Source organism: Trematomus bernacchii, unplaced genomic scaffold, assembly GCF_902827165.1.
Source record: "Trematomus bernacchii unplaced genomic scaffold, fTreBer1.1, whole genome shotgun sequence".
Lineage (NCBI taxonomy): Eukaryota > Metazoa > Chordata > Actinopteri > Perciformes > Nototheniidae > Trematomus > Trematomus bernacchii.
In genome coordinates, this window is record NW_022987660.1 from 691428 (window position 1) to 705346 (window position 13919).

Consider the following 13919-nt stretch of genomic DNA (forward strand, 5'->3'; position numbering starts at 1 on the left):
TCCAGCACGATAAAAGGACCTTTAAAATATCCTTGTACTGTATGTGGGGAACAACGCCTCACAATGACATCGTTATTAAATCCAACGTGTGATTTGTTCTCCATGTGAACGATGGAAGTACAAAATATATAGACATTATTTTGAAATGAGATGCCATGCAATTCTATTCGGGGGAAAAACAGAAAGCCACAAACAATTATTTAACCAGGTATTGTTGGAAAAAAACAGAATTAAAAAATATATTTACAAGAGGATTTTTCAAAACAAAAGCCTAGTATCTCCTGACATCTAATCCCCCCCCCCCCCCCCCCCCCTCTCTCTCTCTGAAGCATCCCATAATATTAGCTGAGTGTGTGTGAAGGTCAGGTGTGAGACAGCAGAACCATATTTATTTCACCTGCATTAGAACAAAAAACATACGATTTAATTACATGTTTTTAAAACCTGGAGATACATGGAAGCACCTTTTCTCAATATGTGTCATTTCTGTCGTTTGAAGTATTGCTTTTTTAGTTAATACCCGACACATAAACAACAAAACACCACCTAACTAACTATTAAATAGAATCAAACAGAGTGGTGCATTTCCAGGACGTAGGACTCATTCCTGCACCCCTCTAAGATGTTGCTTTGTAGAAAAACTATTTCTGTGTCGGACAAACAGGATCAGATAAATAAGGCTCTACTGTTCGGCTTCAGGGTAAAAAAATAACCACCTGGACTCTCTGAGACATGCAGGTGGATAAAGCTGTGTTGTTATTGACATCATACACACATGTTGATCTGAGAGAAGCAGTAAAGAGACAGAGAGAGTGTGTGTGTGTGTGTGTGTGTGTGTGTGTGTGTGTGCGTGTGTGTGTGTCCAGAGAGAGGAGTGTGTGTGTGTGTGTGTGTGTGTGTCCAGTGTGTGTGTGTTTGTGTCCAGAGTGTGTGTGTGTGTGTGTGTTTGTGTCCAGAGAGAGGAGAGTGTGTGTGTGTCCAGAGAGTGGAGAGTGTGTGTGTGTGTGTGTCCAGAGAGTGTGTGTGTGTGTGTGTGTCCAGAGAGAGGAGTGTGTGTGTGTGTGTTTGTGTCCAGAGTGTGTTTGAAAGTGTGTGTGTTTGTGTCCAGAGAGAGGAGAGTGTGTGTGTGTCCAGAGAGAGGAGTGTGTGTGTGTGTGTGTGTGTGTGTGTGTGTGTGTGTCCAGAGAGAGGTGAGTATGTGTGTGTCCAGAGAGAGGAGAGTGTGTGAGAGTGTCCACATCAAGGCTTCCAGAGTTTCAGCAGCCCGTCTTCACTGTAGGTGCCGATCAGGTTCTGGTGGGGATGGTGGGCGATGCCGATCACATCTTTCTCGTGGATCTGCAGAGAGGAGGAAGGTGTTATGGCAATTATAAGATAAGATAAGACTTTAGAAATTGTTGTTCCAGAGTTACAAAAATACAATAAACACAGCATCATAATAAGAAAACTGTCCACTAACGCAGCGTCCACACGGCGGCGTGCGTTGAAGCTTGCCGGTGAGCTTGTCTGAAACTCGACCAACAACCAATCACATGAATCTCCCGCCCCGGACACACAAGCACGCGGTTTGATTGGCTAGAGCTTGTACTGGCATATGATTTGATTGGCTGACGCTTCCGCCGAAGCTTCAAAAGTTGAACATTGCTCAACTTTTGAAGCGAGCAAAGCGAAGCAACAGAACCACAATGCAGTTCGGCAAAGCGTGAAATCACCCCATTCAAAGTGAATGGGCAGAAGCGTTGAAGCTTCAACGCACGCCGCCGTGTGATAAAGTTAAGTTACGTCTTTTACAGACCTTGGTGTCTTCCAGAAAACACGGCAATCATCCTAATTCAAACGTGACAGTGGGATTATTGTATCAGAGGATATATATCTCTGATCTCTTTACGTACCGTCAGCGTTCGCTCCAGCTTGCCGGTGACGGTGCTGAAGCAGTAGAGCACGAAGTCCTCTCCCACGCAGTAGATCCACTCGCCCCGAGGAGAGAGAGTGCAGCAGACGAAGTCTCCTCCCTCCCTCTTACCGGAGCTGAAACTCCTCACAATCTGTGACACACACGCACACACACAGATACACACAGATAAGTACAGCATAGTAAAAAAGCAGTATATATGTATGTATAAGTGACCCTATAACATTAAGGAGGTAGCTGGTTCTGTTTACAGGTTGTAAATAAATGTTAAGTGTGAATAGCACATGTGTGTTCATTGCACAGTTGTATGTTTACAGGATGATATATCGTCCCGTGTGCAGAGGTGTGTGTGACTGTCATTGTGTGCAGAAGTGTGTGTGTGACTGTGTCTGTCATTGTGTGCAGAAGTGTGTGTGTGACTGTGTGTGTCTGACTGTGTGTGTCATTGTGTGCAGAAGTGTGTGTGTCATTGTGTGCAGAAGTGTGTGTGTCATTGTGTGCAGTAGTGTGTGTGTCACTGACCTGTCCCTGCATGTTCATGATCACCACGGTGTTGGAGCGGTTGCACACCACAAAGTGCTCGGGGTTTTTGGGCAGTTGGATCACGTTGTTCACCGTGATGTCTGTTCCAGCCGACGTGCCCAGAGGCTTGAAGGTGTTCGAGCACTCGGTGGTCTTCATGTTCCACATCTACACACAGGGGGGGAACACAGTCAGATACAATCAGATACACACAGGGGAACACAGTCAGATACACACAGACACACACAGTCAGACACACACAGGGGGACATAGTCAGACACACACAGGGACACACACACAGTCAGACACACACACAGTCAGACACACACACAGTCAGACACACACACACACACACACACACCGTCAGACGCACACACACAGTCAGACACAAACCGGCAGACACACACACACAGTCAGACACACACCGTCAGACACAGTCAGACACACACAGGGGGACAACACACAGTCGGACACACACAGCAGGACGACACACAGTTAGACACACACACAGTCAGACACACACACACACACCGTCAGACGCACACACACAGTCAGACACAAACCGTCAGACACACACACACACACAGTCAGACACACACAGGGGGACAACACACACAGTCGGACACACACAGCAGGACGACACAGTCAGACACACACACAGTCAGACACACACAGTCAGACACACACACCCCGTCAGACGCACAGTCAGACACACACACAGTCAGACACACAGTCAGACACACACAGGGGGACAACACACAGTCTGCCACAAACCGTCAGACACACACACACACACACAGGGGGACAACACACACAGTCGGACGACACACACCGTCAGACACACACCTCTTTTCTACTAAAGTTGTTCCCGGGCCGATTCGGACTAGTTTTTCATCTTTTCACGGCAGCAGCTCTGGCTCTCATAAGCCGGGTTTTCAGTTTTTTTTTTATACCAACTATCAGGAGTAATCAATACACGGCTACACAGGTTGCCATGTCCGACTATCACAAGTAAGATCAAGAATACGCAAGTAGAAAGCGACTTATGCCACATTAAAAGCAACAGGTATAAGACAGCATATGTCATTCAAGAGCTTTTTTGCAGTGCTATGAGGACAATATACATCAGGGGACGTTGTTTGAGTGACATTGAGACAGCGAGCTACTACTTCAGCTAGTAAACGGCAGGATTAATGCTGGCGTACCAGTTCAGAACCATAGTGGTAAACAATATCCACGTCACTCTGGAGAAAAGTATAAAGCTGGAGAAGTCGTTCTTTAATTCAAGCTGGCTTCGTAAGGATAAGAGCAACGTGAGACCGTAGCCTCGTCTCAATACCCCTCCTCGACTCCTCCTTTCCCTCACTCGCGTCCCTTCCTTGCGTCTTAGCTCCGCCTCCTTAAGATGCGAGCGAGAGACACGAGGAGGATACGCGAGGACAGAGGAGTCCTCAGGTATTAATTGGGATGTCCTCGTTCACTCAAACGTCACTCTTAAACGACGTCTGTTAATGATGACATGTGCACAGCTGTATCCCCTCTCATCGGGCTTAACTGAATAACCTTTAGAACCGGCCCATTTGTTGTTAAATATTTATTTAAATGATGAATCTTTCTCTTGTTAGTCAAGGAATTCAATGTATGATGGTTGGTCCTGCTTTTGTGTTCCGTTTTGGTGTAAAATGTACATTTCAATACATTTATAATTATAATAATGTGAAAGCCTTTACTCTGAACATGTGTGTCCTGTAGATCCCCACATTCACCACAAACACACATTCAGGACTGTGCATTTTAAATAATTTAACTCCTGAATATTTTAACACAAAACAAAACAAATAATTGTTATTTATCAAGATCTAGCCATTTATGAAATAGCTTTCTTAATAGCTATGTTTTAGTGACGTTCAAGATCATTAAACATGACTTAAATTGTTAGTATAACCTTAAGAAATGAATTGCACATAATAATTCCCACGGAGCTGTGAGCACTTATACATTTATGGGACGCTTTTCCACTCATTCTTCCAGTTCTCCGTTTTCCTCTCTTGAAATCGACCAGCTGTGAAGGTGGGGGCGGGGCTTTTATACGCGAGTAGTGAAAACACTTCCGCGTAGTCTGCTCTCGTGTATCCTCCCTTTCGTCTCCTCCCGCACCCCTCCTCCCTCACCCCTCCTCGACTCCTCCGTGTGCATTTCAGCTATTGGGACGTCCTTCAAAATGGCGTGTCTTGATCGATTTCCGGGTCAAGTCCCGGAGGAGGGGAAGAGAGGAGTCGAGGAGGGGTATTGAGACGAGGCTTATGACTATGACACAGTGTGCCAGAGCGGTGTTGCTGAGAAAATCGTAAAAACCGTAAACAATGCCGTCATGATGAGGCTTGACTCTGGCACTGGGCGGTGGAAAACAAACTGCTTATGGTCTACTTTTGAGAGGCATCAGGTTTGTTTTGAGACTTGAACCCCAGAGCCTTTGCTTCCCTCCCTTACAGACGGATCTATTCTCTCACCTTCACGGTGCCGTCCGACGAGGCGCTGATCACATGATGTCCGTCTGGAGTGAAGGTCGCCTCGTTCACAAACGACGTGTGACCTCGAAACTCCTTCAGGGTTTTACCTGACTTCAGTCCGTGGATTCTGAAACATAGGAAAACTAAATGTAAACCACGGTCACAGATATCAGGAGAAAGAAAAGGATACGATACGATAACGCTTTACTGTCAGATCAAGTCCGACATGTTTCTAGCATCACAGCAACATCAACAAGAACATTTCACATCACCATCAGTGCAGACAATATGCTCCTCTGTTGTTCATACTCTCTGCTGATGGAGAACTGAATGGTGGGCTTTACCTGATGGTCTGGTCGAAGGAGGCGCTGAGCAGCTGGCTGCTGTCTTTGCAGAAGGAGACGCAGGTGACTCCTTTACTGTGAGCGCGCTCGAACCGGCGCAGACACTGACCGCTCTGGATCTTCCACACCTGAAACAATACATCATTTATCATTTATCATCGCTTCAGCAACGTTTGTTTACCTTTAGTTTAGCATTGCCTTTTTATTATACACACTTCTATAGTTCCAGGTAGGGCTGAAGATAATTCTGGATTAAATTTAATCGAACCTTAATCTTCCCGTCCTGAGCTCCGGTGGCCAGCATCTCCGTGTCTCTGCTGAAACCCATGCAGAGCACAGCGTCGTCCATCATCATGAAGTTATCCTGGGCCTGGTACTTCAGATCCTGAGAGACAGAGACAGAGACAGAGACAGAGACAGAGACAGAGACAGAGACAGAGAGAGAGAGACAGAGACAGAGACAGAGACAGAGACAGAGACAGAGAGACAGAGACAGAGAGAGAGAGACAGAGACAGAGACAGAGACAGAGACAGAGACAGAGACAGAGACAGAGAGAGAGAGACAGAGACAGAGACAGAGACAGACAGAGACAGAGAGAGAGACAGAGACAGAGAGAGAGAGACAGAGACAGAGACAGAGAGAGAGACAGAGACAGAGAGAGAGACAGAGACAGAGACAGAGACAGAGAGAGAGACAGAGAGAGAGAGACAGAGACAGAGAGAGAGACAGAGACAGAGACAGAGAGAGAGAGAGAGAGAGAGAGAGAGAGAGAGAGAGAGATTTAACCCAATCTGTGCTGTATTTCTGTTTTTGCATTTCATACTTTCCAACCTTTGACACAGTTCATAATGTTCTCCTCTCACTGTCTCTTTTCTCATGGCATAGGTCTAGGGCCTTGGGTATTGCTGCTATCTCTCTTAAGGGGGAGCAGCTCTGGTTCCTTGTTGGGGTTTATTTATATACCAACTATGTGCAATATGTGCTTTTTTTTAAATCTTCAATATTTTTTTTATGCATGCTTCTTAGTTCAAATGAAGCTGTCTGTGGCTCTGTGGCTCTTTCCCCTCTGTGGGACAAATAAAGGTATTCTGATTCTATGACCGAGCACAAGCTGCCATGAGATAGTTTATTGTTCAGAGTCATCTAGAAACCCTTCTTTTATGGAACGTAGCTTCCCTGGCGCACATTCTCTAGTTAGATTCAGGGTCCATATTTGTTCAGTCTCGTGCAGTGCCAGTATGTGTCCTGCTCTTTCTCTTTCCTGTTATGATTTGAAATGAATACGAGTATGCCGAGTGCATTTTCCCCGTCTTCTAGCGTTCTTGTTGGAACTGTTATATTAATATGAAGACTCGCTTTGTTCTTCATTCGAAGCTTCCATTACACAACATTAGTCACCTCGTGGCTGCAGCACGTCAAATTCTCCGGCCGTAAACTTCACAATAAACCGTCAGTGTTTGCCATCAAAGCTCCAGCTCTGCTCGTGTCTCTCTGAGTTTCGTCTCCATTGCTCCAGAAGTTTCCATCACACTCACCTTTCTGATTTTGCCGGTGGTGAAGTTCCAGACCTCGATGAACCCGTCCACAGACCCCGTCACCAGGTACTGACCGTCGGGGGAAAACCGGGAACACTCAACGTGAGACTTCTGTCCAAACTGAGCAGGGAGGAGACAAAAGACACACGTCAGAAACTAGGCCATAAGACTATTTAAAGGGGACCTATCATGCAAAATGCACTTTTGTACGTCTTTTCTACATGAATATGTGTCCCCGGTGTTCCAGGGAACTCACCAAGTGTCAGAAAACACAACCCTCTCTATTTTCCTCCATACCCAAATCTCTAAAAAAGGGGCTGCAACGGATCTGATAAAAACTGATCCAGATTTGAACACTGTCCTGACGTCAGGACGGTGGCGCTACGGCTATTGGGCCAACTCCACCAATCAGGAGGAGACAGCCACGGCCATTGCCGTTCTAAAGCGCTGGAGACGCTGTAGTACATATGCCAGGCCTCTAGGTGGTGCTGTTCTCACTGAATCAACCCTTGCTAAAACAGAGCTAACATTTTTCAAATAGAGCGAAATGAGGCATGGCTAAAATGCATGATCTGTTTGGTATTTTGAAAAAGAAAAAGTATAAATATGCCTTATATATGTATGGTCCTACACTATATTATTATAATATAGCATGATAGGTCCACTTTAAAGAACATCCATAAACATCTGTTTGCATTTCATTTGTATTTACTTGCACATCTCCAAACCTTCTCTTGCACTATTGTATCTGTTCTATGTCCTCTATATATTCATGTTGCTCTGTTGGAGGAGCCTGTTACTAAACATGTTCATTGCCATATCTCCACTGTAGCTGCTGAGCACATGATGGTAGAGACTTGAGAATCTGCTACTCCTGTCTTACCTTTGATATTTGATTATTGCACTAAAAGGTGTATATATATATGTATTGCAGAGGATGTGTACCTTGATGTGTCTGCTGAGCTGCGTGGGGAAGGCCTCCTCCTGCACATCTTTCACGGCTGCTTTCCCTCTGAACAGATCGATGGTCATCCCGGGAGGAAGGAGACCCTGATGCTGCTGCCACTTCAGAGACTGAGGAGGAGGGACACAGAGACACAACCATCATCACAACAGGGTTCATATACTAGTTAGTTAGTGTGGTGACTATTGCCACAACTGGCTCAACTATTTGGACGCGTGCAATTTCCACGTACGACGACGTTTTTAGCTTTCAATATATTTTATTTACAAAGAAAAACAGCGTGTTCACAGACTCAGAAAACTCTTGCTCTCCCGGTCACAGTCAATGCACCTGTGCCAGGAGACCAGTTATATGTTGTTGTTGCCCCATTACGCCATCTAGTGTTCAAAATAACATATATATATATTGATGTTGCTCTGCTGGAGGAGGACTTCAGTTTGTCATTTCCATATCTCCACTGTAGCTGCTGAGCACATGATGAGAAAGCCTTGACACTTGACGCTGGTTCTCTCACCTGTCCGAGCAGAGCCATGAGACGAGAGGGAGGGACGACACTCACTTCTCCAGCTAAAGCCTGAGCGATGGCTGCTCTCCGTTTCTCTTTACTGCTGCCGTCTGGGTACGCCTGCACACCAAGAAACACACCAAGAAACACACATCAGAAACTCCACATGTCATCTTTAACATGCTGCTGTTAGAGCCAGTGTTGTCAGCTGGTGGCATTTACGAGTATATCTCAAATCTATGCTGTATTACTAAAATGCAACTCAATGACTGATAAGCTCTGAGTACACACACACACACAACCCTGTTTCTGTAGCAAAGTGGGCCGGTATACATTTATTTAAGCATGCAATTACTTTAGGATTTGATGTAGTTATACGTCGTGCATTGAGCCGCAGTTTGGCACTGAGGGGCATTATCTGTCATTTAAACAGGGTATTATCACATTATTGTAAGGCAGGGGTCGGCAACCTTTTTGATATGAAGTGCCATTCTAAAAAAAAATGTTTATCAGCGTGCCGACTATCGTGAATTATCAACGGTGGGGGGGGGTTGAAGAGCTCGACGAAAACACTCGTGAAAAGTGATGTTTAAAACTCAGTTAATGGGGCTCATTCACTGGCGCTTCCACAAACAACAACCAACATAATTGTTACATTCAAATGAAGTAGCCAAAATTATTCAAGTTTACATTAACTTTGGATAATAACACGGGAGAAATGAGCGGAAGCGCTCTCTTTTCCTCTCTCCCCCTCTCTCTCTCTCCTGACAGCCCGTCAGTATCTCATGCAGCTCACTGATCCAGTAATGAGTGACCCGACAGTGAAGAATAAATATATTTATAACTAGTTCCAAAGGTAGATCAAATAGCTAAGTGTGTTAGGTCTAACTCTCAGTGTGTTTTGCTCCGCTCACCGGTCCGTCACAGCGGGTGGAGCTGCAGGATTTCTGCTTCACACACACGTTGCATACCGCTATTTTATTGTCATTTTCGGACACCTTAAAATACTGCCAGACTGGTGAAGCGATTTTGGCGAGCTTGTTTTGCCGCGCACAGAGAAAAGTGTCATGTATTTTATGTCTCGCGATCGGCCTTTTTAGAGAGCACCGATCGATCGGCAGAGAGTGAGTATCGGCCGATATCGATCGCCACGCAAAAACTGCGGCATTTTTACAGCTCCTTATGGGTACTGCAATTTGTGAAGTGCTTTCCTCTGTGGTGAAACGATTAGCACTGCATTACGGAGGAAAGCGGCAGAAAGTCGCCTGGAGTTAAAGAGAGCGGGGCTGCGCTGCGTGCATGGCTTCCTTCTGCAGGTAACGGGGAGACGCGCTCTGGCGGCGGTCTCGTTCAGGATCCGAAAATAAAATAAATATTTTGCACACTTATTCCACTTATTCCTAGTGTGCCACTGGTTACGGTGCCGCGTGCCATTGGTGGCACGCGTGCCAGGGGTTGCCGACCCCTGTTGTGAGATCACACAAGAAGCATTATTATTGTTTTCACTTAAAGTGTTTGATTGGTACTGCAAATAACTGGTTATGTACACCAGGAAATGTGTATTAAAACACAGAATATACTGATTGTATATGTAAGGGAGTTAAGCGGAGCCTAAAATGTTCCTAAAATGTGATTACAAAACATTACGAAGAACCAGTTGGAGGCTCTGTGGCTGAAAGGACAACCTGATCCTTATCGTTCGGAGTGAACTCACCTCTCGGGGGTCGAAGTATGAGCGAGCCAGCAGGTTCTCCAGGTGGATGTACCTCTCCGGCTGCGTCTGCTTCAGCATGATCATGGGGTCGGTCTGTCTGAGGAGAGATCGAGCTGCACCCAACTCTCTCAGCTCGATCAGCTCCAACACCACCTGCAGGGACAAGGGAGAGGAGACGGGTGTGACTCCTCATTCAACATGTACATTTTCTAAACTGCATTTAAACTGCATGTTAAGTACGTAAACTGCATTTAAACTGCATGTTAAGTATCTAAACTGCATGTAGACTGCACTAGCACCCCACCTGCTCGTAGAGGTCGATGAGGGTTTTGTCGGGCAGCTTCAGGGACTGGATGGCCTGCAGCACCGTGTCCCAATGTCCGCTGTTAATGTCGGCCACAAAGCTCTCGATGCTGTCCACGGTGTTCAGAGAGACGGTGGTTTCCTCCTGCAGCGTCACCAGCGTCCTCTGCAGGTTGTTCTCCTTCAGGTACTGCATGATCAGACGGATCACACTGAGGAGACACATAGGGGATGTATATAGATTCAGGTCAAGTCAATTCAAGGATGCATCTATATACAAGTGATTGGAATATGATATATTAGATAAATAACTTGTAAGTTGCAGCCAGATGAATGTTATGGATGTTCTTTACAGAGTTCAGGTGTTTAACAGTCTTATGGTCCGTGGAATGAAACTGTCCCTGAGTCTGGTGTAAACAACGCACTTCAAATCAGAAGCAGAATTAGGTTTAATGCCAAGAAGTAGGTTTTACACGCATACAGGGAATGTGCTTTGTTTTGCAAGGCAAGTTTATCTATAGAGCACCTTTCAACACAGGGCAATTCAAAGCACGTTACAAAAAGGAAAGACATTAATAGCATTAAGAGGAGACACATTATAAAATGTCATTTAAAAACATTGTTTATCACCGTTTTTAGGGTAGACGAGTATTGCAACGGAGCCCAAGCAGAATGAGATATATATATATATATATATATATTCTAGGTTAGGATTATTTATTTGAAATACAACTAATGTTTTAATGAACCCAAGGTAGTGGAAGAGCAAACCACTTTTATTAAGACTGTCCCTTTAAGATGTAATATCTCTCCTTCTCTGTGTGTATGAACTGTGTGTTGTTCTGTGTATGAACTGTGTGTTGTTCTGTGTATGAACTGTGTGTTGTTCTGTGTATGAACTGTGTGTTGTTCTGTGTATGAACTGTGTGTTGTTCTGTGTATAGCGAGTGTTATTCTATCTTAGTTGCCAGTGCCAAAGACAAAGGTCCATTATGTGTCAATGTAATGCACATTAAAGTATTCTGAATCTAGATCTGGACATTGACAAGTAGGTTTTAAACGTGTGTAGCGATGCAAACATACACCCAGTGAGAGGAATAGTTTAAATACAAGGAACACATTTACGAGACATACCATAGTACACAACATTAAACAGTGCAGAAACACAGAGGAACGTGGAAGCACTCTGTCTTGCTATCCTTGCTTCTGAATGTGCTTTATAGTCTGTTGTGTGTTAATGTGTTTGTATATAAAGGGCTTTTAACTGTGTGTTTAAAAATATGTTCTGCAATCAAGAGTCCATCCTGCTCAGGTGTCTTTATATTAATGCTATCCTCCTGCTCAGGTGTCTTTATATTAATGCTATCCTCCTGCTCAGGTGTCTTTATATTAATGCTATCCTCCTGCCAGGTGAACATTAGCTTCTGAGGCTAAATCTGGCTAATTTCCATGATGGAATTAAGAGTTATTTAATGTGCATTAACCCTTCTTAAATACAGTAAAAACCATTTACAGTATGAAATATGATATCACTTCGAAGCTATTTAAATTGCAACGTGTTAGACGTGTGAGTGGATCATTAAACGATATATAAAATAATAATAATAAACAGACTTTTGTTACTAACATTTAAATGAGTTTAGCATCGACTCTGTAGCAACTGGCAGAGGAATGCTAACGTTAGCACATGCTAACTTAAACTAACTCTCCTACCTTTAATATTATTTACCAGAGAGGAGTAATGCAGACACAGAATGAATGTGATGATGAACAACAGAGCAACTTTAGAGACTGAAATCACCGTCAGTTTAATAATAAAAAGACAAACTGTTTCCATAAGGTGTCTATTAGTTAGCATGTTAGCTCAGAATGCTAATGGAGGATAAAACAGGCCTCAGTGACAGAAAACATTATAATATAAGGTTATTTACTGCGCTATTTATTATAAGAATGAACCAGCTTTAAGAGTTATTAGCAGGACTACTCACTCTGCTGATTCCACCTCCAGAGACATCGTTATTTATCTGGTATATATCTCAGAATACAAGCCTGGAAACACCCGAGTGGCAGGAGGAGAAGCGAGGAGCGAACCGGAAGTACTGGAGGATTCTGGGAACTTCAAAATAAAACAGTGTTTTCTTTATTCAAGAAAATATACGTGTCAGACATTATATAGCAGGTATAAGTACTCAGATGATCCTGACCTGTACTTGAGTAAAAGTACAAGTACTCAGAACTTGTACTTGAGTAAAAGTAGAAGTACTCAGATCTTGTACTTGAGTAAAAGTAGAAGTACTCAGATATTGTACTTGAGTAAAAGGAGAAGTACTCAGATCTTGTACTTCAGTAAAAGTAGAAGTACTCAGATCTTGTACTTGGGTAAAAGTAGAAGTACTCAGATCTTGTACCTCAGTAAAAGGAGAAGTACTCAGATCTTGTACTTGAGTAAAAGTAGGCCTACTCAGATCTTGTACCTCAGTAAAAAGAGAAGTACTCAGATCTTGTACTTGAGTAAAAGTAGAAGTACTCAGATCTTGTAGCCTACTTTGTACAGTAAAAGTAAAAGTACGCAGATCTTGGCTGTCATTTCCCTGGATGCTGCACAGAGTCAAAGTGCCACTTTAGCGGGTAGACAGGCTGACCCCTAGATTCCACCGGGTCCGTCTGCGCCGCGTTACGGCCGCTTTACGGCCGACGGCTGCGCCGCGGCGCTCACGGCGATCGCGGCCACTCTAGTCTGGGTGCTATTCCACCACACGCGCCGCGTTACGGCTCATGCTGCGTTCACACCGGACGCGATGCGATGTTTGGGGGTGGCGCGATTACATGTAAAGTCAATGCAGAGACGCGGACAGACGCGAATTCGCTCCGACGGTGCGCATGAAGCGGTGGACGCGGCGCGAATCACGCGATTGAGGCGATTGAACGGTGCCGCATTAAACGCGAGAGTTCAATTTTTTCAACTCGAGCGTCAAATTCACGTGACGCGTTCTCGCGGAAGCCAATCAGCAGTGAGGATCTCAGCCGCCGTCACTGACATTCAACCACACAACATCAGCCGTTAGCTGTTAGCAGTTAGCACACAGCTCCTCATATCCGTTCAGAAACTGGACAAAAGTTAAACAAGTACAAACCACAGACTGTCTGTGTCATGGCGAATACAGTCGCTGCTTTATTTATGTCTGTAGGCCGTTGTTATGAGTGTGGAATGAGCATATACAACGTTAGCTTAGCCTAGTTGACCCGATCTTCATTCAGAAAACAAGCATTTTAAAAGGTGTTTTGCCAGCCGTCTTGTCTGCAGACTTGTCAAAGCATTAATTCATGGTTGTTACTAACCGGTATCAGTATGTTGTTACTTCGGCATCATTTAGAAACGTGTATTACAATTTAATCACGGTAAAATATGTTCATTTGTTGTAGTTGTAGCTCCCGAGCCAGCGCGTCTTGTTTGAATGATGCGAGTAAACACAGCTGGCAGCCGCGGTGAACCTCCAGCGTTTAGAGCGATGCGATAGGAGCGATTAGAGCGAAGCGAATAGTCGCATCGCGTCCGGTGTGAACGCAGCATCAGAAGCGTCCCAGAACGAACGCGCACATGACCAATGA

At 44.6% G+C, this 13919-nt stretch overlaps 1 protein-coding gene across 1 annotated transcript; it reads right to left on the reverse strand.

Moving 5' to 3' along the window:
• Window positions 1-1150: 1150 nt before the first annotated feature.
• smu1a (SMU1 DNA replication regulator and spliceosomal factor a) lies at window positions 1151-12399 on the reverse strand. Its single transcript, XM_034135428.1, has 12 exons — window positions 12299-12399; window positions 10312-10522; window positions 10008-10160; window positions 8303-8413; window positions 7770-7898; window positions 6825-6944; window positions 5557-5673; window positions 5289-5416; window positions 4945-5071; window positions 2435-2602; window positions 1893-2045; window positions 1151-1338 (listed from the first exon to the last, which is right to left on the reverse strand). The coding sequence occupies exons 1-12, from the start codon at window positions 12322-12324 to the stop codon at window positions 1240-1242; spliced, it is 1542 nt and encodes a 513-aa protein (XP_033991319.1). The 5' UTR covers window positions 12325-12399; the 3' UTR covers window positions 1151-1239.
• Window positions 12400-13919: the final 1520 nt, after the last annotated feature.